Genomic DNA, 27,009 nt, shown 5'->3' with positions numbered 1-27,009 from the left:
TTTTATGGTCAAATAAATACATTTATTCCACAAACTATACACAATACATCGTTAAAATGTGTGATAGAATACAGTGCAGTATTTCATAATATTAGTTTTATTTTTGTCAAACCAAGAAAATAAATAACTTTGTTACATGCATACTAAGTCTTAGGTTTATGTGGTGAGAGATCAGCATCTCCCCACCATCACTAAACATGCAGACACACACACACTTTCCATTGCATATTTCATTTGTGTGGCTTGTAAATTCTCATTACTATAATTGTATCATCAAAGCAATGGATTTCTTGTATAAAGACATTAGCAGCACCCAATGTTCTAGGCCTACTGACATATACCAGTAGTTGTAAATTAGACTCAAATAACCAGTTAGGGACTACATTTTTAAATACATTTTTTAATTAAATATGTAAATACCTTTAGTGCAATTATCACAAATATGTTGGACAGTTTCACAACTGTTCAACAAAACTCAAAACAGATCATTAAAAAGGCAGTTGTTTCAAAACTATAAGCAAATGTTCAATTGCCTAAGTACAACACACAGAATCATACAATCACTTTTTCACCAAACAATCTGTTTCGTCTAGAAATACATATTTCGCAAGTGTAATGTGAAAACAGTGTAATGTACAGTAATTTATAGTACAGTAGCACGTTACATTCAAAGGGCAATCTTTAAACATGTATTTTTTGCATTTCTTACTATTGATTAACTGGTTGTTAAAATAACTAAATTGAGAAGATATTGTTGTTGTGTTTTGGTGATTAAATCAATGTTCTCATTGTATTTCACAGTAAACTTGGATCTTTGGATCAATGGTTGTGTGGTGAAAGATGTCTTCAAACAAAATTAATGCACAAAAAGTTTTACAAGTGCGTTACAGTTTGGAGTTTTGTACTAAGAGTTTTGAAAATTCCCCACATACTTGTGAAAATAGCACCAAAGCGATTGAAAAAAATAACTATAATCGTCATCACTTTGCATTGTTGATCTAGTGCTTTTGAATCCGCCTGGCTTGAGGTAGCCTGGTTGTCCCACACACAGAATGTAATTCTATCTCTATGGTCCCACATCTGTTTGTGCTGTCTTGTCAAATCCTATGGTCGTTGTTGGTGCCAATATAACCTCTGAAGGAACCCAGAACCAAATCTCACACCAGCTCTGGATTTGGACGTTGGGAAAGATTTGTGGCAATAGAGTATTCATACGAGACTTCAGATCAAGCTTTCAGGTGCAGTATCTTATCAATTCCTAGAGCACTACTCTCCTGTAGGTTTTCACCACAACCCTAATCTACCGCACCTGATTGTAATAATTAGCTGGTTGATAAACTGAACCTAGCTCAGCAGGAAGCCTCGTGGTTAGAGCCTCGTGGTTAGAGTGTTGGGCCAGTAACCGAAAGGTTGCTAGATCAAATCCCTGAGCCGACAAGGTAAAAATCTGTCGTTCTGCCCCTGAACAAGGCAGTTAACCCACTGTTCCTAGGTCGTCATTGTAAATAAGAAATTGTTCTTAACTGACTTGCCTAGTTAAATAAAGGTAAAATAAAATGACAAATAGGGATAGAGTGCAAATCCACAGGAGGGTAACTCTAGACATTGCCAAGGTTCTGATTCTGAACATAGAAATCCTGATTTCTTTCATTTGGAAGAACAGTAGATATAGCCCACAGTTAATGTAGGTACCTGAAACACCATTCATATAGCAGGCTTGGGCATGTGCAATACACACAGTACATTATAAGAGTACACGTAACTGAGTTGTAGACTACTCTAAATCAATTGCCTTTTGAAACAGACTGCAGTGCATACAGAACTCTATCACTAACTTTAGAAAAACATTCTCCACATGACAATGAATTGAAGCTATTGCATTGCTTTAGGACCCAGTCAAATTTGATAGTCAATACAGAACTTACTTCAGATTGCAACCAGAAGCTACATAACTACAGTACTTTGAATGTTGTTAAATAAAAATACAGTGTACATTTCCCTGAAGGAAGAGTTACGATTCAGGGACCATTTCCTGAACCCAGATTAAGCCTAGTCCTGGACTAAAAATCACTTTCAATAGAGATTATCCATTGAGAAGGCTTTTTAGTCCACTATTGGGTTTATCAGTGTCTTGAAAATCGGACCTCAGTGTTCTTTGATCAGACCTCAGTCCACTTTCAGGAAACCATTGACTTCTGTACCTGCTTGTTCACCCCGTTGTCTCCTCCCCCCTCCTCCCCCATCTTCTCCCCTGCCTGCATCAGACTTGACGTCCTCTGTTCCGTCTGTGTCCATCCTTAGCCGCAGTGTGTTGCGTATAACCAGTTGCTCTGTCATGAACGACGCACAGAACCATGGCAGGGCGTACTCTGCCGTGATCAACCCCATGAAGTTATACTGAAAATGGGAATAATCCCAGGGACATGCCCCGAACTGGGTCAACAACAGCCCTGTACTGAACTCCCAGATGTACGTCCATAGGGTATAGATGAGGCATCGCAGCAGCAGGGGGCAGTGGAGAGCTCGGAGGGCCAGGTACATGTGCTCCACAATGAGGATGCAGGTCCCGTAGATGAACAGAGCCCACACACTGGTAACACCAGGGAACTTCCAGTCACGGTTGACCACAAACTCCCAGGCGGCGGTGAACATGACCTCACAGAAGTAGCCATGGATGGCATACAGGTACCAGCGACACAGGACCGTCAGAGGCACCGGCGTAGGGGCTGTGGTTGCCATTGTAGTAGGGGTTATTTGGAATCGCCACGCCTTCGTGATGAGGTAGTCGTACCTGAGAGTTTTATGCCCAAATGTCACTTTGAGACCTCAAGGATTTTCTTTTGGTCTAATGGTTGGTTTGGTGTGTGAGAGGTCCCCATTACACCATAATGACCATCCCTCTCTTTTTATCTAGTGGACGAGAAATACAGGTCTGAGAGGGATAAAGGAGAGAAAAGTGAGTTAAGCAGTGTGGCGTTATAGAACGAGACAGGAGTAGCAGAGGTACTCTGGCTCTCTAAAACCTACCTTGTGTCCTTGTGGTGATGGTGCACAGAGTATTACAATGACTGTTTTAAGTACGGACAATAGGCTTACTGTGGAAAGTACACCGACTACTAATGATTAAACTGTAGATAGGTAGAGGACTCTGGCCTTTCCCTTCTAACGTTGTTGGCTACCGGTCCTCAATCAACATCAGTTTGCATTTCAAACCATGTCAGTTTGCATTTATACAACCGTGAGGAGCAGTAAAACGACTGATCATAAAGTTCAGAATAACCTTTATTCACCAAATACATTTACACATACTAAAAATGTTTCTTGGTGATATGGTGCTGCTAGTGATAGACAACATTTAGAGATAGAATACAGACAGCGGAGTTTACACAAAGTTTACATACAGTACCAGTCAAAAGTTTGTACATACTCATTCAAGGGTTTTTCTTTAATTTTACTATATTATGCATTGTTGAATAATAGTGAAGACATCAAAACTATGAAATAACACATATGGAATCATGTAGTAACCCAAAAAATATATTTTATATATGAGATTCTTCACAACCTTTGCCTTGATCACAGATTTTTGTACACTTTTGGCATTCTCTCAACCAGCTTCATGAGGTAGTCACCTGAAATGCATTTCAATTAACAGGTGGGCCTTGTAAAAGGTTCATTTGTGGAATTTCTTTCCTTCTTAATGCGTTTGAGCCAATCAGTTGTGTTGCGACAAGGTAGGGGTGGTATACAGAAGATAGCCCTATTTGGTAAAAGACCAAGTCCATATTATGGGAAGAAGGTCAGTCAATCTGGAACATTTCAAGAGCTTGGAAAGTTTCTTCAAGTGCAGTAGCAAAAACCATCAAGCACTTTGATGAAACTGGCTCTCATGAGGACCGCCACAGGAAAGGAAGACCCAGAGTTACCTCTGCTGCAGAGGATAAGTTCACTAGAGTTAACTGCACCTCAGATTGCAGCCCAAATAAATGCTTCACAGAGTTCAAGAAACAGACACATCTCAACATTAACTGTTCAGAGGAGACTGTGAATCAGTCCTTCATGGTCAAATTGCTGCAAAGAAACCACTGAAACCAAAGAAATCTGTCCTTTGGTCTGATGAGTCCAAATGTATGATTTTTAGTTCCAACTGCTGTGTCTTTGTGAGATGCAGAGTAGGTGAACGAATGATCTCCGATTGTGTGGTTCCCACCGTGAAGCATGGAAGAGGAGGTGTGATGGTGTGGGGGTGCTTTGCTGGTGGCCATGTCAGGGATTTATTTAGAATTCAAGGCACACCTAACCAGCATGGCTACCACAACATTGTGCAGCGACACACCATCCCATCTGGTTTGGGCTTAGTGGGACTATCATTTGTTTTTCAACAGGACAATGACCCAAAACACACCTCCAGGCTGTGTAAGGGCTATTTGACCAAGGATAGTGATGGAGTGCTGCATCAGATCACCTGGCCTCCACAATCACCCGACCTCAACCCAATTCAAATTGTTTGGGATGAGTTGGACCGCAGAGTGAGGGAAAAGCAACCAACAAGTGCTCAGCATATGTGGGAACTCCTTCAAAACTGTTGGAAAAGCATTCTTCATTAAGCTGGTTGAGAGAATGCCAAGAGAGTGCAAAGCTGTCATCAGGGCAAAGGGTGGCTACTTTGAAGAATCTCAAATATAAAATATATTTTGATTTAATACTTTTTTGGTTACTACATGATTCCATACGTGTTATTTCATAGTTTTGACGTCTTAACTATTCTACAATGTAGAAAATAGTAAAATAAAATAAAAACATTGAATGAGTAGGTGTGTCCAAACTTTTGACTGGTACTGTACATTTATACAACTAAGTAGAGTGAGCATAGAGCTATAGTCCCACAGTTGACAGTGCATGTCAGAGCATAAAACCAAGCCATGAGGTCAAAAGACTTTGTCCATAGAGCTCCAAGACAGGATTGTGTCGAGGCACAGATCTGGGGAAGGGTACCGAACAATTTCTGCAGAACTGAAGGTCCCCAAGAACACAGTGGCCTTCATCATTCTTAAATGGAAGAAGTTTGGAACCACCAAGACTCTTCCTAGAGCTGGACGCCCGGCCAAACTGAGCAATCAGGGGAGAAGGGCCTTGGTCAGGGAGGTGACCAAGAATCCGATGGTCACTTTGACAGAGCTCCAAAGTTCCTCTGTGGAAATGGGAGAACCTTCCAGAAGGACAGCCATCTCTGCAGAACTCCAACAATCAGGCCTTTAGCGTGGCCAGACCGAAGCCACTCCTCAGTAAAAGGCACATGACAGCCCGCTTGGAGTTTGCCAAAAGGCACTTAAAGGACTCTCAGACCATGAGAAACAAGATTCTCTGGTCTGATGAAACCAAGATTGAAGTCTTTGGCCTGAAAGATGGAGCTGAACATGTTCAGCTGGGAGAGTTTGTCGTGTAGCAGTTCTGGGATGATGGTGTTGAACGCAAGTGGTTAAGTTGACAGCGTCGTCCAACAACCTGTTGGCTCTGTAGGCGAGCTGAAGTGGGTCGAGGGAGTGCTGGTTTTGTGATGAGATAGTACCAGGAGCTCAAAGGTTTTCATGATGAGCGAGGGGAGCGCTACAGGTCTGTAGTCGTTCTGGCAGGACATCTTTTGTTTCTTCGGGACTGGAACAACGATGGAAGATTTGAAACAGGCAGGAACAGTGCATTGCTCTAGTGACTAGTTGAATACGTCCGTGGAAACCGTGGAGAGCTGGTCAGTGCAGCGCTTAAGTGTGGCTGCATGGAGATACCTTATCTGGGCCAGCAGCCTTCCTGCTGTTCTGTTTTCTAAAGAGTCTGTTGACCTCCTGCTCTGTGATGACAAGTGGTGGGGGAAGGGGAGGGCGGCCTTAGACAGGCTGGGGGAGGGAGGGTGGGGGGTTCCTGGGATGGCAGAGACCTAGAGGAGAGAGGAACCTGGAAAGGAATGGGGGAGGGAGGGGTGAGATAGATGTGTAAGAGTGGGAAGTGGCAAGGAGGGAGATGTGGGTGCTATTGTCTTTGTGATTGAAAAGCCTTTGTGAGTCAAATCTGAAGTAAAGCTGGTTTAGTTTATTTGTCAGTGAGGGGGTCATCTGCTGCCGGGGGAGCTTTAGGTTTGTAGTTGGTCATGTATTTTAGTCCTTTCCAGACAGACAAGCAGCCGTTGCTGAAGGACTGCTGCTCTAGCCTGACTTTGTGCTGATGTTTGGCTGACTTCATTCCTGAGTGGAGCTTTTTCTTGGCCTCCCTGTTCCTGTTGTTCCTGTAGTCTTCCTCTTTGGCAGAGCAGAGAGCCCTGTAGGATTCCTTTTTGGCACTGCGGAGACCCTTAATATTACATATCTGGGGCTATATGTATCAAGAGTCTGAGAGTAGGCATACAGACTTCAGATCAGTTTTGCATTTAGATTACAATTAATAAGATTGCATAAAGAGGGGGGACCTGATCCTAGATCAGCACTCCTACTCTGAGAAGCTACATATGGTCCCTGGAATCAGGCTCAACACAATGTTATCATATAAAGAGAGTAATCAAACAATCAATCAAACAAGCAAAGCGTCTGTATAGAGAAAGTGGAGTCGAAATTCAATGGCTCAAACACGGGACTTATGTGGCAGGGTCTACAGACAATCACGGATAACAAAAATAAAACCAGCCCCGTCACAGACATCGACGTCTTGCTCCCAGACAAATGAAACAACTTCTTTGCACGCTTTGAGGACAATAAAGTGCCACCGACATGGCCCGCTACCAAAGATTGTGGGCTCTCATTCTCCGTGGCCAACGTGAGTAAAGCATTTAAACGCGTTAACCCTTGCAAGGCTGCCGGCCGAGACGGCATCCCTAGCTGCGTCCTCAGAGCATGCGCAGACCAGCTGGCTGGTGTGTTTACGGACATATTCAATCAAATCCTGTCCCAGTCTGCTGTCCCCACATGCTTCAAGATAGCCACCATTGTTCCTGTTCCCAAGAAAGCAAAGGTAACTGAACCAAATGACTATCGCCCCGTAGCACTCACTTCAGTCATCATGAAGTGCTATGAGAGGCTAGTTAAGGATCATATCACCTCCACCCTATCTGTCACCCTAGACCCACTCCAATTTGCTTACCGACCCAATAGGTCCACAGACGACGCAATCGCCATCACACTGCCCTAACCCATCTGGACAAGAGGAATACCTATGTAAGAATGCTGTTTGTTGACTACAGCTCAGCATTCAACACCATAGTACCCTCCAAACTCATCATTAAGCTTGAGACCCTGGGTCTCGACCCCGCCCTGTGCAACTGGGTCCTGGACTTCCTGACGGGCCGCCCCAGGTGGTGAAGGTAGGAAACAACATCTCCACTCCACTGATCCACAACACTGGGGCCCCACAATGGTGCGTTCTCAGCCCTCTCCTGTACTCCCATGACTGCGTGGTCATGCACGCCTCCAACTCAAATCACCAAGTTTGCAGACGTCACTACAGTGGTAGGCTTGATTACCGACAATGACGAGACAGCCTACAGGGAGGAGGTCAGGGCCCTCGGAATGTGGTGTCAGGAAAATAACCTCTCACTCAATGTCAGCAAAACAAAAGAGATGATCGTGGACTTCAGGAAACAGCAAAGGGAGCACCCCCTATCCACATTGACGGGACAGCAGTGGAAAAGGTGGAAAGTTTTAAGTTCCTCGGTGTACATATCACCGACAAACTGAAGTGGTCCACGCACACAGACAGTGTGGTGAAGAAGGTGCAACAGCGCTTCTTCAACCTCAGGATGCTTAAAAAATGTGGCTTGTCACCGAAAACCCTCACTAACTTTTACAGATGCACAATTGAGAGCATCCTGTTGGGCTGTATCACCGCCTGGTAACACAACTGCACCACCCACAACCGCAAGGCTCTCCAGAGGGTGGTGCGGTCTTCACAACGCATCACCGGGGGCAAACTACCTACCCTTCAGGACACCTACATCACCCGATGTTACAGGAAGGCCAAAAAGATCATCAAGGACAACAACCACCGGTGCCACTGCCTGTTCACCCCGCTTCCATCCAGAAGGCGAGGTCAGTACAGGTGCATCAAAGCTGGGACAGAGAGATTGAAAAACAGCTTCTATTTCAAGAACATCAGATTGTTAAACAGCCACCACTAGCACAGAGAGGTGGCTGCCTACCTACAGACTTGATATCATTGGCCACTTAAATAAATGGAACACAATTCACTTTAATAATGCCACTTTAAGAAGTTTACATATCTCGCATTACTCATCTCATATATATATATATATATATATATATATATATATATATATATACTGTATACTGTATCCTTCACTATCTATTCTTTACTATCTATTGCATCTTAGCCACTCTGTCACTGCTCATCCATATATTTTATACTTATATATTCTCATCCCATTCCTTTACTAGATTGTGTGTGTTAGGTTTTATTGTGGAATTGTTAGATATTACCTGTTAGATAGTGCTTCACTGTCGGATCTAGAAGCATAATCATTTCGCTACACTCACAATAACATCTGCTAACCATGTATATGTGACCAATAACATTTGATTTGAGTAATCCACATGATCTGTGTGCATCATGTGCCCTTGCTTTCTGTAGTGTAAATACCCAGGTCAGACCAGAGACTGTATAAATAAGGGATGCCAGGCCAGACACACATAGGCAGTAGGCACCACTAGTATCAGGTGTCTGGAGGCCCTATCAGGGAGGGCATCCTTCAACCACTTTGTCAAAGACCCACTCTGTCATACAACCACTCTGTCATACAGGTACACAGGGCTGCTGCAGGGACACTGCCACACTGACAGTCATGTCATGACCGCAGTATAATTCCACGTGACCATTGAGTCATGGTACTGTCCTCTTATGCACTCTGGACATGCACTGGTAGTATCCAATTCCCTAACGGCAATCAGCCAGTCGACCTCTCCACGGTACATGGACCAACCAGAGTCATGATGTCATCTGCAAACTTGAGTGGTTTGACAGATGCGATGTTGGAGGTGCAGTCGTTGGTGTAGAGTGAGTAGAGTAGAGTAGAGGTGAGAGCACACATCCTTGCGGCGCTCCAGTGCTGAGGGATAAAGAGTCTGAAAGGGATTTTCCAAGCTTCACGTGTTGCGTCCTGTTGGTCAGGAAGTCAGTGATCAACTGACAGATTGAGCTGAACATGTTCAGCTGGGAGAGTTTGTCTTGTAGCAGTTCTGGGATGATGGTGTTGAACGCCGAGCCCAATATCCTTGTATACTGCATGTCTTTGGGTTATCGAGATGTTTGAGGATATAGTAAAGGCCCATGTTGACAGCTTCGTCCAACAAACTGTTGGCTCTGTAGGCGAACTGCAGTGGGTCGAGGGAGTGCTGTTTTTGTGATGAGACAGTACCAGGACCTCAAAGGTTTTCATGATGAGCGAGGGGAGCGCTACAGGTCTGTAGTCGTTCTGGCAGGACATCTTTTTTTTCTTCGGGACTGGAACAACGATGGAAGATTTGAAACAGGCAGGAACAGTGCATTGCTCTAATGACTGGTTGAATACGTCCGTGGAAACCGGGGAGAGCTGGTCAATGCAGCGCTTAAGTGTGGCTGCATGGAGATACCTTATCTGGGCCAGCGCCTTCCTGCTGTTCTGTTTTCTAAAGAGTCTGTTGACCTCCTGCTCTGTGATGACAAGTGGTGGGGGAAGGGGAGGGCGGCCTTAGACAGGCTGGGGGAGGGAGGGTGGGGGGTTCCTGGGATGGCAGAGACCTAGAGGAGAGAGGAACCTGGAAAGGAATGGGGGAGGGAGGCGTGGGGTAGATGGGTAAGAGTGGGAAGTGGCAAGGAGGGAGATGTGGGTGTTATTGTCTTTGTGATTGAAAAGCCTTTGTGAGTTAAATCTGAAGTAAAGCTGGTTTAGTTTATTTGGCAATGAGGGGGTCTGCTGCCGGGGAAGCTTTTGGTTTATCAACTCAGCAAAAAAAAGAAACATCCTCTCACTGTCAACTGCGCTTATTTTCAGAAAACGTAACATGTGTGAATATTTGTATGAACATAACAAGATTCAACAACTGAGACAAAAACTGAACAAGTTCCACAGACATGTGACTAACAGAAACAGAATAATGTTTCAAAAGTAACAGTCAGTATCTGGTGTGGCCACCAGCTCCAATATGAACTGCAGTGCATCTCCTCATGAACTGCAACAGATTTGCCAGTTCTTGCTGTGAGATGTTACCCCAGTCTTCCACCAAGGCACCTAAAAGTTCCTGGACATTTCTGGGGGGGAATGGCCCTAGCCCTCACCCTCCGATCCAACAGGTCCCAGACGTGCTCAATGGGATTGAGATCCGGGCGCTTCGCTGGCCATGGCAGAACACTGACATTCCTGTCTTGCAGGAAATCACGCACAGCACGAGCAGTATGGCTGGTGGCATTGTCATGCTGGAGGGTCATATCAGGATGAGCCTGCAGGAAGGGTACCACATGAGGGAGGAGGATGTCTTCCCTGTAACGCACAGTGTTGAGATTGCCTGCAATGACAACAAGCTCAGTCCGATGATGCTGTGACACACCGCCCCAGACCATGACGGACCCTCCACCTCCAAATCGATCCCGCTCCAGAGTACAGGCCTCGGTGTAATGCTCATTCCTTCAACGATAAACGCAAATCCGACCATCACCCCTGGTGAGACAAAACCGTGACTCGTCAGTGAAGAGCACTTTTTGCCAGTCCTGTCTGGTACAGCGATGGTGGGTTTGTGCCCATAGGCGACGTTGTTGCTAGTGATGTCTGGTGAGGACCTGCCTTACAACAGGCCTACAAGCCCTCAGTCCAGCCTCTCTCAGCTTATTGCTGAGGGCCTCTCTCAGCTGAGCACTGATGGAGGGATTGTGCGTTCCTGGTGTAACTCGGGCAGTTGTTGTTGCCATCCTGTACCTGTTCCGCAGGTGTGATGTTCGGATGTACCGATCCTGTGCAGGTGTTGTTACAGGTGGTCTGCCACTGTGAGGAAGATCAGCTGTCTGTCCTGTCTCCCTGTAGCGCTGTCTTAGGCGTCTCATAGTACGGACATTGCAATTTATTGCCCTGGCCACATCTGCAGTCTTCATGCCTCCTTGCAGCATGCCTGAGGCACGTTCATACAGATGAGCAGGGACCCTGGGCATCTTTCTTTTGGTGTTGTTCAGAGTCAATATAAATCTTTAGTGTCCTAAGTTTTCATAACTGTGACCTTAATTGCCTACCGTCTGTAAGCTGTTAGTGTCTTAACGACCGTTCCACAGGTGCATGTTCATTAATTGTCCATTGAACAAGCATGGGAAACAGTGTTTAAACCCTTTACAATGAAGATCTGTGAAGTTATTTGGATTTTTATGATTTATCTTTGAAAGACAGGATCCTGAAAAGGGGACGTTTCTTTTCTTGCTGAGTTTAGTTGGTAATGTGTTTTAGTCCGAGGCAGTAGACACCACTGGCAGTAGGCACCACTGGTATCAGGAGTCTGCAGGCCCTGGCAGGGATGGCATCCTTCAACCACTCTGTCATACAACCACTCTGTCATACAACCACTATGTCATACAACCACTCTGTCATACAACCACTCTGTCATACAACCACTCTGTCATACAACCACTCTGTCATACAACCACTCTGTCATATAACCACTCTGTCATACAACCACTCTGTCATACAACCACTCTGTCATACAACCACTCTGTCATACAACCACTCTGTCATATAACCACTCTGTCATACAACCACTCTGTCATACAACCAATCTGTCATATAACCACTCTGTCATACAACCAATCTGTCATACAACCACGCTGTCATACAGGTACATAGGGCTGTTGACACCGCAACACTGGCAGTCATGAGTCATGACCCCAGTCAAATTCCACGTGACCATTGAGTCACGGTAATGTCCTCTTATGCACTCTGGACATGCGTTGGCAGTACCCACTCGCTAACGACCATCAGATAGCTAATGGCCTGGTACTCAGGGCTCTATTGTCCCTTTAACCATTCTGACATCAATGCAAACGTATTCGAAAATCACATCAAACACTTATCATCAAAACAGTATTGTTCTTTTAAACTCACATCACTGTGATGATCAATTTCAAGAAAGAAGTTCAACAACAAGTTGAAACTAAGTGGAATACATGGTCCTCGTGGATGCTGTTTCAAAGCCAAACACAAAGAAAATGACAGCGCTTTCTAAGGTGATGATTCATTCAAAACTCCCATATGACTATTAGAGCTGATGCATATGCATAGGCCTATATATGAGCCCAAGCCCCGCAAAAAAACTGAATTAAAATAATGATTGTGCCATTATACAATACCAGATTTATTTATTGTGGCAGGGATGGCATCTTGTGAAGTTATTTGGATTTTTACGATTTATTACAGACTTTATTTTGTTTTACTCATTTTAAGATGTCTTTAGTACATAATTGGTCTAGCCTGTACTCCAGAATTAAACAAATTCTAGTAATCACCTTTGAGTGTGGACTGTATTATTATGCATACTGTATGGACTGGTTACCTTATGCTATGCTCCAAATGTTCTATTCATGAGTCTGGGGGAGAACTTATAGGCCTATGCTATGCTGTTGGTTCGCCTACAATTACATAGAATTTGTATTTGATTTTGTATAGCCTAGTAATAAGGCATATTTTTATAATTAATAGGCTGACACATTACCTTTAGCAACAGAATATCTATTCTCCGTTCGTTTCCATCTCTTCCTCTCTCTCCTTCATTCCTTTCTCCAGCACGCAGAAAGATGTGCTGTCAAACAGTTTAATGAAATATGTTTTGTTGTGAAAACATGTTACTATTGATGTTCCCAAACAGATTTCACTTGGTTTCCCAAATTAAGCACTGGTTAGCTGCAGGAACAGGGTTGGAGAGCCCATGGCATACAGAGCACTGGGTATCTGCAGGAACAAGGTTGGAGAGCCCATGGCATACAGAGCACTGGGTAGCTGCAGGAACAGGGTTGGAGAGCCCATGGCATACAGAGCACTGGTTAGCTGCAGGAACAGGGTTGGAGAGCCCATGGCATACAGAGCACTGGTTAGCTGCATGAACAGGGTTGGAGAGCCCATGGCATACAGAGCACTGGTTAGCTGCATGAACAGGGTTGGAGAGCCCATGGCATACAGAGCACTGGTTAGCTGCATGAACAGGGTTGGAGAGCCCATGGCATACAGAGCACTGGTTAGCTGCATGAACAGGGTTGGAGAGCCCATGGCATACAGAGCACTGGTTAGCTGCATGAACAGGGTTGGAGAGCCCATGGCATACAGAGCACTGGTTAGCTGCAGGAACAGGGTTGGAGAGCCCATGGCATACAGAGCACTGGTTAGCTGCATGAACAGGGTTGGAGAGCCCATGGCATACAGAGCACTGGTTAGCTGCAGGAACAGGGTTGGAGAGCCCATGGCATACAGAGCACTGGTTAGCTGCAGGAAAAGGGTTGGAGAGCCCATGGCATACAGAGCACTGGTTAGCTGCATGAACAGGGTTGGAGAGCCCATGGCATACAGAACACTGGTTAGCTGCAGGAAGAGGGTTGGAGAGCCCATGGCATACAGAGTTTGGGCGAAATATCACCAGTCCCACAGCAAGAGGCTGCATGTACCTCAAACAGTGTTTGTTGCAGGGACTGAAATAGTAGCCTTCCTGCATTATTGAAAACCGAACTGTAAGAAAGCGGACTCCATTTTTCCCCTGCCCTTGTTCATGCCCATTTGATAATGGAGCATTCTGAATCTAAACTAATTTGACATATTAGTAAAGACAAGATTAACCTCTTACATCTAGACGTTCCGCTAGCGGAACACCTGCTCCAATATCCAATGATGGGCGTGGCGCGAAATACAAAGTCCTCAAAAATCCTAAAACTTCAATTTTTCAAACATATGACTATTTTACACCATTTTAAAGACAAGACTCTCCTTTATCTAACCACACTGTCCGATTTCAAAAAGGCTTTACAGCGAAAGCAAAACATTAGATTATGTCAGCAGAGTACCCAGCCAGAAATAATCAGACACCCATTTTTCAAGCTAGCATATAATGTCACAAAAAACAAAACCACAGCTAAATGCAGCACTAACCTTTGATGATCTTCATCAGATGACACTCCTAGGACATTATGTTATACAATACATGCATGTTTTGTTCAATCAAGTTCATATTTATATCAAAAAACTGCTTTTTACATTAGCATGTGACGTTCAGAACTAGCATACCCACCGAAACTTCCGGTGAATTTACAAAATTACTCACGATAAACGTTCACAAAAAACATAACAATTATTTTAAGAATTATAGATACAGAACTCCTTTATGCAATCGCTATGTCCGATTTTAAAATAGCTTTTCGGTGAAAGCACATTTTGCAATATTCTGAGTAGATAGCTCGCCATCACGGGCTAGCTATTTTGACACCCACCAAGTTTAGCCCTCACCAAACTCAGATTTACTATAAGAAAAATTGGATTACCTTTGCTGTTCTTCATCAGAATGCACTCCCGGGACTTCTACTTCAATAACAAATGTTGGTTTGGTTCCAAATAATCCATAGTTATATCCAAATAGCGGCGTTTTCTTGTGTGTTCAAGACACTATCCGAAGGGTGACGAAGGGTGACGCGCCCGACGCGTTTCGTGACAAAAGAATTCCAAATATTCCATTACCGTACTTCGAAGCATGTCAAACGCTGTTTAAAATCAATTTTTATGCGATTTTTCTCGTAAAAAAGCAATAATATTCTGACCGGGAATCGTTGTTTTCGTTCAGACTGAAAATAAAAACATGGAGTCTTCTCGTGCACGCGCCCCCAGTCTCATTGTTCTCAGATCGACCACTATCCAAATGCGCTACTGTTTTTCAGCCAGAGACAGCAGAGTCATCATTCACCGTTCTGCCGCCTTCTGAGAGCCTATGGGAGCCGTAGGAAGTGTCACGTTACAGCAGAGATCCTCAGTTTTCAATAAAGAGAGTGTAGAAGGCCAAGAAATGGTCAGAGACGGCACTTCCTGTAAGGAATCTTCTCAGGTTTTGGCCTGCCAAATGAGTTCTGTTATACTCACAGACACCATTCAAACAGTTTTAGAAACTTTGGAGTGTTTTCTATCCAAAGCTAATAATTATATGCATATTCTAGTTTCTGGGCAGGAGTAATAATCAGATTAAATCGGGTACGTTTTTTATCCGGCCGTGAAAATACTGCCCCCTATCCATAACTTATATTGAGAATAGTCTGATGGGTGAACACACTTGATGAGAGAACAGCGACTTTCTCAAATCATCAAGAGCCTATAGTCACATCATGCAGCCCATATATATTTTTTATTTAAGACATTCCAAGTAGAATGGACTTACTGAAGAGCTCAGTGACTTTCAACGTGGCACCGTCATAGGATGCTACCTTTCCAACAAGTCATTTTGTCAAATTTCAGGACTGCTAGAGCTGCCCCAGTCAACTATAAGTGCTGTTATTGTGAAGTGTAAATGTCTAGGAGCAACAACGGCTCAGCCGCGAAGTGGTAGGCCACCCAAGCTCACAGAATGGGACCGTCGAGTGATGAAGCACGTAAAAATTGGCTGTCCTCAGTTGCAAAACTCACTACCGAGTTCCAAACTGCTTCTGGAAGCAACGTCAGCACAAGAACTGTTCATCGGGAGCTTCATGAAATGGGTTTCCATGGCCGAGCAGCCACACACAAGCCTAAGATCACCATTCGCAATGCCAAGCGTCGGCTGGTGTGTTGTAAAGCATTGCCGCCATTGGACTCTGGAGCAGTGGAAACACATTCTCTGGAGTGATGAAACACACTTCACCATCTGGCAGTCCGGCGGACGAATCTGGGTTTGGTGAAATGCCAGGAGAACGCTACCTGCCTGAATGCATAGTGCCAACTATAAAGTTTGGTAGAGGAGGAATAATGGTCTGGGGCTGTTTTTCATGTTTTGGGTGAAGGAAAATCTTAACGCTACAACATACAATGACATTCTAGATGATTCTGTGCTTCCAACTTTGTGGCAACAGTTTGGGGATGGCCCTTTCCTGTTTCAGCATGACAATACCCCCGTGCACAAAGCGAGGTCCATACAGAAATGGTTTGTCAAGATCAGTGTGGAAGAACTTGACTGGCTTGCACAGAACCCTGACCTCAACTCCATGGAACACCTTTGGGATGAATTGGAATGCCAACTGCGAGCCAGGCCTAATCGCTCAACAACAGTGCCCGACCTCACTAATGCTCGTGGCTGAATGAAAGCAAGTCCTTGCAGCAATGTTCTAACATCTAGTGGAAAACCTTCCCAGAAGATTGGAGGCTGTTATAGCAGGAAAGCTGGGACCAACTCCATGTTAATGTCCATGATTTTGGAATGAGATGTTCAACAAGCAGGTGTCCACATACACTACATGACCAAAAGTATCTGTCGACTAGGTGGGAATCTTAAAGAGACTAAAGACTAAAGAGGCTTCACGCATAGCTTTTATTTTGACCCATAAGAGTAGGATTAGAATGTTTCTATTCTCAGCAATTTCCTACTCTGAGACACTTTGTGGATACGGGCCAAGGTATTGACCTCTGGCCAGTAAGTGACAGCTGTATGGCTTCCCAAGTCACTCTTTATTGATCATGATTTTGGGATGCAGGTACTGGGTTCCTGTCATGTACTGTATGCAGCAGCGGTTCACACACACAGCAGCACAAAAAAAAGTTGTTCCAAATGAATAGGAAAGATGTTTTGACTACTCCTGGACAGTCTCCTATGTGTTTTAGTATACAGTAGCTCTGATACAGTGAAGCCCTAATGGAAATGTAATACAGAAGGAATAGAAGAAATGAAACAGTGACCTTCCTGAGGTCACTGACTGTGAGAGTCATACCCACTGAGAGAGAGAGAGAATAGCATGGAGGATTATATAAAAATAACAGAGTGATGCTGATGGAAGAGAGAGAGAGATTTTTGGAGTGCTTAAAAAGCTCATGTAACGCTCCAGTAGGCATCACTGTACTCTCCTCAAGGTGAATCCTAAACAAAACACGGAGAGAGAGAGAGAGAGAGAGAGAGAGAGAGAGAGAGAGAGAGAGAGAGAGAGAGAGAGAGAGAGAGAGAGAGAGAGAGAGAGAGAGAAAATAGTTAGGTCTATATAATTTTGTCATTATTTTCTTCATCAGGGGCGTGAGGCACACCAAAAATCTGAGGGGGCACAAAGGATGCGAGGATGGTCCGGATGGGGGCTAGGCCATCCAACCGTATATTGGAGAATTTTGAATTCTTTCTGCAATCTAGAGCCATAATCATCACATAAAAATGTCTGCATATCTAAGTAAACCTCTTGAGCCTCTGTATCCTCCTGACTGGCGGTTCTTTTTTTTAAAAAGAAAAACAATATATTGCTTCTCTGCATGTCTGCTAAAATCTGGGTAAAATATTGAAAGGAATGTCTTATTCAGCACATTTAGTTATTGCTTGCTTTTCTAAAGTCTACCAACCTTGCCAGCATTCATGCCATCTAAGACAGAGTAGCCAGCTTGTCAAACTAACTTGATTGATACCCTGAAATGGCTTCTTGGTATCTAGTTATGAGGTTGGGAACCTATCTAGACTAGCTAAAGCCAACTTCATAAAATTGCTAGGTGGCTAGTAGTATTACAGAGAAACAATATATATATATATATATATATATATATATATATATATATATATATAAAAAGAACAAATCTGAGGGGGAATGTGCCTCCTATGGGCATGACACCTCTGCTCTTCATGATGGGTATACAGTAAAAAAATAATAATAATAATATTTCACCTTTATTTAACCAGGTAGGCTAGTTGAAAACAAATTCTCATTTACAACTACGACCTGGCCAAGATAAAGCAAAGCAGTGTGACACAAACAACAACACAGAGTTACACATGGAATAAACAAAACATACAGTCAATAATACAATAGAAAAAATATATATAATAAAAAGTCCATATACAGTGTGTGCAAATGAGGTAAGATAAGGGAGGTAAGGCAATAAATAGTCCATTGTGGTGAAATAATTATAATTTAGCAATTAAACACTGGAGTGATAGATGCGCAGAAGCTGAATGTGCAAGTAGAGATACTGCGGTGCAAAGGAGCAAAATAATAATAATAATAACAGTATGGGGATGAGGTAGTTGGATGGGCTGTTTACAGATGGGCTATGTACAGGTGCTGTGATCTGTAAGCTGCTCTGACAGCTGGTGCTTAAAGTTAGTGAGGGAGATATGAGTTTCCAGCATCAATGATCTTTGCAATTCATTCCAGTCATTGGCAGCAGAGAACTGGAAGGAAAGGTGGCCAAAGGAGTAATTGGCTTTGGGGGTGACCAGTGAGATATACCTGCTGGAGCGCGTGCTACGAGTGGGTGCTGCTATGGTGACCAATGAGCTGAGATAAGGCGGGGCTTTACTTAGCAAAGACTTATAGATGACCTGGAGCCAGTGGGTTTGGCGACGAATATGAAGCGAGGGCCAGCCAACTAGAGCATACAGGTCGCAGTGGTGGGTAGTATATGGGGCTTTGGTGACAAAACGGATGGCACTGTGATAGACTGCATCCAATTTACTGAGTAGAGTGTTGGAGGCTATTTTGTAAATTACATCGCCAAAGTCAAGGATCGGTAAGATAGTCAGTTTTACGAAGGTATGTTTGGCGGCATGAGTGAAGGAGGTTTTGTTGCAAAATAGGAAGCTGTGTGGCTCAGTTGGTAAAGCATGGTGTTTGCAACGCCAGGGTTGTGGGTTCGATTCCCACGGGGGACCAGTACAGAGAAAAAAATGTATGAAATGTATGCATTCACTACTGTTAGTCGCTCTGGATAAGAGCGTCTGCTGAATGACTAAAATGTAGATTTAATTTTGGATCGGAGATGCTTAATTTGAGTCTGGAGAGTTTACAGTCGAACCAGACACCGAGGTATTTGTAGTTGTCCACATATTCTAAGTCAGAACCGTCCAGAGTAGTGATGCTGGATGGGCGAGCAGATGCTGGTAGCGATCGGTTGAAGAGCAATGCATTTAGTTTTACTTGTATTTAAGAGCAGTTGGAGGCTACAGAAGGAGAGTTGTATGGCATTGAAGCTTAGGTTAGTTAGTTAACAGTGTCCAAAGAAGGGCCAGAAGTTTACAGAATGGTGTCGTCTGTGTAGAGGTGGATCAGAGAATCACCAGCAGCAAGAGCAACATCATTGATGTATACAGAGAAAAGAGTCGGCCCGAGAATTGTTGCAGTGTGTTAGGGAAAGGTCCACATTTACATAATAGTTTCCAGAGGCAATGGGTTTAATTTCAGTCGGGGAGGTTTTAGTATTTGTTTTATTTTGTCCAGGGGATTAATGTAATGTAATTTGTAATCAATTGAATGTCATATTGCTCAGGGTTTGAAAATGAGTTTCTTATTATAATATCTCATGTCTGCCCAATGATGCCCCTCATCCATGATTATCTGCTGGGCGTGCAATATCAAGTGCACCTGGTTTGGTCTCAGTAAAATGATCCATAGCCTATACCAGCCTTTCTCAAACCCCGGGTCTGTGGAGGAATGCTTGTCTGTCTGCAGCATATTTGCATTGAATATGATTGGGGGGGTGTTATGGTCTGTGCCCTATCTGACTCGAATAAATACTTTCCATAGGCCTACCTTCGCAATGCGCTGAACTATGCCGCAATAAAAAAATTGTGTTGCCATGACTAAGTCTAGCTACACCAAACACACACACACACACACACACACACACACACACACACACACACACACACACACACACACACACACACACACACACACACACACACACACACACACACACACACACACACACACACACACACACACACACACCCAGTCTTTCTCTGGATAACAGCTGCCCTCCAAACCGCTCTGTGTGATATGTCAGATTTGCCTCAGCAACAATGTTATGACGCCATCGAAAATGCGCAGACATTTAGAAACAAAGCATCCATATCCCAAGGATAAACCAGACCATTTATTTTTTTATGATCAAAAAAGAGATGAACAACCTAACAAAAATGCTGCACAACAGTTTCCCAGACAATGAGAGTTTAGTGAAGACTTCATACATACTCTCTCATAACATTTCCAAGTGCCAGGCTACCTTCACTATAGTTGAAAAGCTGGTCATGCCCTCAGTCGTGGATGCTTACCGAGAGGTTTTAGGCCCAACTGCTGCTACAAAGAACAGTGAAATCCCACTTTCCAACGACACTGTCAATCGTAGAATCCAGGATATGGCAGATTATATTGAATCGCATGCAGGTTTTAGACAGAGCCCGCACATCAAATTGGTTTGCCTTCCAATTAGATGAGACGACTGACATTTCAAATGCCGCTTCTTGTATATATATTCGCTACATGAGGAATGTCTTTGTTGTAAAGAGTTGCCTCAGAATACAACTGCAGGTGAAATATTCTGTGTTCTGAATGAGTACATAATGGGACATGGATTATGATGGGACTGTTGTATCGGGATCTGTAAGTCTACCGATGAGACGGCTGCTCAACCTATCCATGCAGGGATGAGCAAGTGACAATTTCCAAGCAAACAATAAAATTGCCGATTTCAAGAAAAAAACTGGGCATCTGGAGAGACCGAGAGGATAGAATCATTTTCGATATGCTCCCCCTATTCTCAATTCTGGCTGACGTGGGTTATGTGGATTTCATGAGGTCACATCTGAGCCAAACTCTGCTCAAATTCGAGGATTACTTCCCTTCACAATCTGATCTACGCCCGGGAAAGCAGTGGCTGTGTAATCCCTTCACCCGCACTTAAGCATGTCACTGGTTCTTGATGATAAACTATTGGAGCTGTCCAGTGACCAAGGCCTGCGCACTCGTTTTAATGTGATGCACTTGTCGTCATTCAGAAGCAAAGAATACCCGCAACTCAGCGAGATGGCTGTGAAGACGTTAATCCTCTTTCATTCTACCTACTTACAGTGCATTTGGAAAGTATTCAGATCCCTTCTCCTTCTCCACATTTTGTTACGTTACAGCCTTATTCTAAAATGGATTGGACATGATTTGGAAAGGCATACACCTGTCTATATAAAGGTCCAGTTGACAGCTCCGGGTTGGCTCCCCCCCTTGGGTTGTGCCGTGGCGGAGATCTTTGTGGGCTATACACGGCCTTGTCTCAGGATGGTAAGTTGGTGGTTGAAGATATCCCTCTAGTGGTGTGGGGGCTGTGCTTTGGCAATGTGGGTGGGGTTATATCCTGCCTGTTTGGCCCTGTCCGGGGGTATCATCGGACAGGGCCACAGTGTCTCCTGACCCCTCCTGCCTCAGCCTCAAGTATTTATGCTGTAGTAGTTTACGTGTCGGGGGGCTAGGATCAGTCTGTTATATCTGGAGTATTTCTCCTGTCTTATCCGGTGTCCTGTGTGAATTTAAGTATCCTCTCTCTAATTCTCTCTCTTTTTCTCTCTTTTTTTCTTTCTTTCTTTCTTTCATTCTTTCTTTCTCTCTCTGAGAACCTGAGCCCTTGGACCATGCCTCAGGACTACCTGGCCTGATGACTCCTTGCTGTCCCCAGTCCACCTGGCCGTGCTGCTGCTCCAGTTTCAACTGTTCTGACTGTGGCTATGGAACTCTGACCTGTTCACCGGACGTGCTACCTGTCCCAGACCTGCTGTTTTCAACTCTCTAGAGACAGCAGGAGCGGTAGAGATACTCTGAATGATCGGCTATGAAAAGCCAACTGACATTTACTCCTGAGGTGCTGACCTGTTGCACCATCGACAACCACAGTGATTATTATTATTTGACCCTGCTGGTCATCTATGAACATTTGAACATCTTGGCCATGTTCTGTTATAATCTTCACTCAGCACAGCCAGAAGAGGACTGGCCACCCATCATAGCCTGGTTCCTATCTAGGTTTCTTCCTAGGTTCTGGCCTTTCTAGGGAGTTTTTCCTAGCCACCGTGCTTCTACACCTGCATTGCTTGCTGTTTGGGGTTTTAGGCTGGGTTTCTGTACAGCACTTTGTGACATCAGCTGATGTCACAAAAATACATTTGATTTGATGATTTGATTTGACAGTGCATGTCAGAGCAAACACCAAGCCATGAGGTCAAAGGAATTGTCCATAGAGCTCCAAGACAGGATTATGTTGAGACACAGATCTGGGGAATGTTACCAAACAATCTCTGCAGCATTGAAGGTCCCCTAGAACACAGTGGCCTCCATCTTTCTTAAATGGAAGAAGTTTGGAACCATCAAGACTCTTCCTAGAGCTGGCCGCCCGGCCAAACTGAGCAATCTTGGGAGAAGGGCCTTGGTCAGGGAGGTTACCAAAAACCCAATGGTCACTCTGACAGAGCTCCAGAGTTCTTCTGTAGAGATGGGAGAACCTTCCAGAAGGACAACCATCTCTGCAGCACTCCACAAATCAGGCTTTTATGGTAGAGTGGCCAGACGGAATCCACTCCTCAGTAAAAGGCACATGACTGCCCGCTTGGGACTCTCAGACCATGAGAAACAAGATTCTCTGGTCTGATAAAACCACTATTTGGCCTGAATACCAAGCGTCAAGTCTGGAGGAAACCTGGTACCATCCCTAAGGTGAAGCATGGTGGAGGCAGCATCATGCCGTGAGGATGTTTTTCAGCAGCTGGTACTGGGACACTAGTCAGGATTGAGGGAAAGATGAACGGCATAAAATACAGAAAGATCTTTGACGAAAACTCCAGAGTGCTCCAGAGCACTCAGGACCTCAGACTGGGGCGAAGGTTCACCATCCAACAGGACAACAACCTCAAGGACACAGACAATGCAGAAGTGGCTTCTGGACAAGTCTCTGAATGTCCTTGAGGTTCAAGTCCAGCCAGAGCCCGGACTTGAAACCAATCGAACATCTCTGGAGAGACCTGAAAATAGCTCCCCAAATACAGGTGTGCTAAGCTTGTAGCGTCATACCCAAGAAGACTCAAGGCTGTAAACGCTGCCAAAGGTGCTTCAACTAAGTACTGAGTAAAGGGTTTGAATACTTATGTAAATGTCTTATTTCCGTTTTTTTATTTTAGAAATGTGCTAACATTTCTAAAAAACTGTTGTTTTTTTGTAATTTTAGGGTATTGTGTGTAGAGTGGTGACGGGAAATACTATTTAATCAATTTCAGAATAAGGCTGTAAAGTAACAAAATATGGAACAAAAGTCAAGGGGTCTGAATACTTTCCGAATGCACTGTATGTGAGACCAGCTTCTCATATCTTGCTGCAACAAAATCTAAATATCGCAACAGACAGGCTGTTGAAGACATCTCTGGGGTGTCCCTGGCACAAAAGTTTGAGAAAGGCTGGCCAATAACGTAGGCCTAGACTATGTGAAGAGCATACTCAGAGAGGTGTACTTCCTTCCCGAGCATTACACACTGCAATAGATAGGCTATCCCAATCATGAGCCCTGGCATGCCCTGCTCTTGCTGATGTAAACCCTTTTTGTGCTGCCTAACCAATGACTGTGCTGTGTATCGTGGCACTTCAGGAGGCGAGTCAATTTGTCAACAAAAAAAAGCAATATCTGTGTGCAATGACTAGGCCTACTGATGTCCTGTTCAGCTTGAGAGGGAAAGCGTGAAGAGGAGAAGGAAGACCGGAGGTAAGCTTACTATTGGTATAATTTATTGCCCATAATGAAGTTATTTATCAGAGTTATTGAACTCACAAATAAACCATATTCGAGTAATTTACATACATTACTATGAAGCGGCAGCCGCAGAGATGGACAGCACACGGGTGCTGAAAGTAGGCTAATTCGAGAAGATCTCATTCATTTAAAACAGTCTAATTTTAATTAACAACTAGAGGGCTTTGTGTTGGAGCATATTTCTTCCTATTAAATAAAAGGTATGCCTACCTGTTTGAAAGACTAAATTATAGTCTACTATCCATAGATTCTGTCAGCCAATTCCTTCTGTCACCATGAACTCTTTAAATATCTCAGTGTCAGTTAAGGGCTTGGTGTGTTAAGTTAAAACCAGGGCTCTAATTGAGTGGGTATGTGAGGGTATTGTGGCTTTTGTTAAAGAAAATGGCTAAAAGCATAGGTCTACCCTTTGTTAACTTAAGATTTATTTTTAAATGGACCTGATTATATAAAGTGATCTATAACGATGCTGGATGGAAAATGCTGGGGAATGACGTGACTCCGATGCATATGGGATATATTTGGTTTGTCTCTATGACATTCAGAGGCTGCGCTACAACCTTCTGTAGCTGAGGAGGAGACAAAAAAATGAGTTTACTAGGGAAGTAAGGATTCTGTCACTATCAATTGAGGTTCGCTTTTTCAACAGGCTATTAAACAACATACTAACTCTAAATCTGTCAGAAGCAAGCAAGGTAGCCTAAAATTAAATATTTAGGCTATATTATTATTTCAATGCTATAGCCTGCCATTTAAGAAATAAATTGTGAAACATTTGTGACACGCTATAGGCTGTCAGGAGCACTCAGCATTTCAACAACACATCAACAACAGCACTTCAACAACTTGCCTTTAATTTTGCATTTAGGCTGTAAAAGAAAATTTTACAAAATAACTACTTAGAGTTAAATAACAATGAAACAAAAAAAATCTTATTTGCCTTTGAATCCACTTTAAGAAACATGAGTCTGGCCAGTCTGGTTTGAGGATCATGTGGTGAGTTATGCATGCCTAGCTTGTTCATTTAGCCTAGCAGATATTCTTATTGAACCACAGTCAACACAAATCTGTTTTATAACAACAATAAAATGGAATAAAATAGAATGAATTAGAAAATGATAGTTGCCAAATGAAAAATAAATTACAAGTGCATACCTGATGATATGTGTCTGCTGTGTTAATCAATTAATGGCTTTTTCTCCAATTCATTGATGATCAGATACTTCAGTTGTAACTGGTTCTGTTGCTCTACATTTTTACACTTGATGGACAACTTTTCCAAACTTAGATTATCCTCTTTTTGAACAACATCCTGTATCGAAATCTAAACGTCTCTGGTGCTGCAGCATGCACTCATTAGTTTTCATGCTCTGTTGTGGTATTAAAAAAGCTTGTCTCCAGTCAGGTAAATGGATGTATGGACGTATAATTGCATGAAATGCATTAATAAAAGGCAATTCTTTTCTCAGACCGCAAATAAGATGATAGATTCATGCAGTGCTTTTATTATAATGGATATCTTTCCACCCTTGTCCTCTGTGGTCTGCGAATCCACAACCTTCTGGCTACTTTGCCATGTGATGCTTACAAAACCAAGAACAGTTCCTAAAACTGCATACTTAAGGCTCTGGTCTGTCCTAGGAGTGAGGGTAAACCGTAGGCATGTTCTCCGCTATCTACTTCGTTTTAATTGAGGGAGGGCCCTTTTTGTCTCTCCAATTGTTCAGGAAGGGTCGGGAAAAATATATTTTACTGAAGGTAGGGCCATCCATTTTAATTTCAGAGAAATACAATTTTCTTTAGGTATCCCTCATTATAAATAATGTACAGTCCCTTAGCAGGCGTCTATCATTTTGCATCTATTTTAGCAGAAACAATTATTCAAATGTTTTTTTAAAAACTTTATATGACTAAACGAGTATGCAAAGTTTGATGCGAAAATGTGGATGCGATTTGGTTATTAGGTAGGCTACTGTGCTGTGTGGAAATTAATTCAGTAAAATGAATTACTAGCCTGTGGCCCCGCCCCCCTCTCTCTCGCTCTCTCCGTCTCTCTCGCTCTCTCTCCCTCTCTCTCGCTCTCTCCCGTCGCTCTGTGCCATTGAGTTCAGGGACCCTGAAAGACCTTGATATGTGGAGTTAAAAAACTAAGCCCTCCAACCTGTGACATGGTTTATATCCATGGGATTAGGAATCTTGGACACTCAAATTAAAAGAGGAAGAAGGGTTGGCCACGACACCTTGACCAGGCTTGTGAACGAGGGGGAGGGGAGGCCGCAGCATTACTGCGCGGATGCAAGATTCTCCATCTCTCCTGTCCCGGTTCTAAACGCTGCATTGGCAAACTCACAAAGCCTAGCTGATAGTGGGGGAAATGTCGATGACATGACACAAATAGGCTACGGTGGCCTACCCTACTGAGTACTCCCCCAAATCAAAATATTGATTGCTGATGATGGCTTTGCGTGCATTTCTTTTAGACTACACTACATTATGGCAATGCGACAAACTGTTCCTATAAAATCAGTGTGAGAATAAACATGTTGCGAATATTATCTGGAGAAACTGCACATATCGGGGGAAACGCTGGTTATAATCCTTATAGATAAACATGAATTGTCTTGTCCGTGATGATTGCAGTGTTGTAAAATAAATTGGACAGAGTAAAAAAAATGACAGCGAACCGCTGACACAAACTGGGCCATATTTTATTTGGCTACATTTCATTCCATTGGTTCAATATGTCACTGCTGCATACCCACATTATCCTCGGGTCGTTTTGCAAGAGGAGATTTCAGTCAAATAAATATTAATTACTGTAGTGATGAAAAAAGTACAGTCTTGCACAATGTCCTGTCCGGTTTCAAGTACATTAATTTAAATTGGAACAAAAATGATACAAACCTAAACATCTTACCGTAATATTGTCGCTGCGGTGGTCCTACCGGATGCAGCAGAGCCAATCATTTATGTGCTATATGGACTAACAGACCATGCGAAGTCTCACCGTCCTGTTACCGGCACACCGTTCCCGGTCCCTCCACTGTCCGATCCTTCATGGACTGCAGTAGTAGCCACTAGCCAGGACAGCGGCACATGTTAGACCGGCTCCACGCACGCCGTTCATGCATCTTAACTCTTTCGTCACCTCAACGAACAGTGCCTTAAACAGTGAGCAGCACTGTCTTGTTCAGTAGGGAGAAAGATTTTGAAACTGAGTGAGAGTGGAAAGGAAAGGGGGATACCTAGTCAGTTGTACA

General features: G+C 43.6%; 1 protein-coding gene across 1 annotated transcript; it reads right to left on the bottom strand.

The window, feature by feature from the left end:
• On the bottom strand, positions 1-26,998 carry LOC106611286 (transmembrane protein 229b). Its single transcript, XM_014211332.2, has 2 exons — positions 26,667-26,998; positions 1-2,932 (listed from the first exon to the last, which is right to left on the bottom strand). The coding sequence occupies exon 2, from the start codon at positions 2,737-2,739 to the stop codon at positions 2,167-2,169; it is 573 nt and encodes a 190-aa protein (XP_014066807.1). The 5' UTR covers positions 2,740-2,932; positions 26,667-26,998; the 3' UTR covers positions 1-2,166.
• Between the last annotated feature and the right edge of the window lie 11 nt (positions 26,999-27,009).

The sequence above is a fragment of the Salmo salar genome, chromosome ssa09 (assembly GCF_905237065.1).
Source record: "Salmo salar chromosome ssa09, Ssal_v3.1, whole genome shotgun sequence".
Classification (NCBI taxonomy): domain Eukaryota; kingdom Metazoa; phylum Chordata; class Actinopteri; order Salmoniformes; family Salmonidae; genus Salmo; species Salmo salar.
The sequence above is the reverse complement of the archived record's forward strand: the minus strand, read 5'-3'. Positions and strand labels throughout refer to the sequence as shown.

Excerpts from the sequence above, each read along its gene's own strand:
- LOC106611286 (XM_014211332.2), bottom strand. The coding sequence starts at position 2,739 with ATGGCAACCACAGCCCCTACGCCGGTGCCTCTGACGGTCCTGTGTCGC.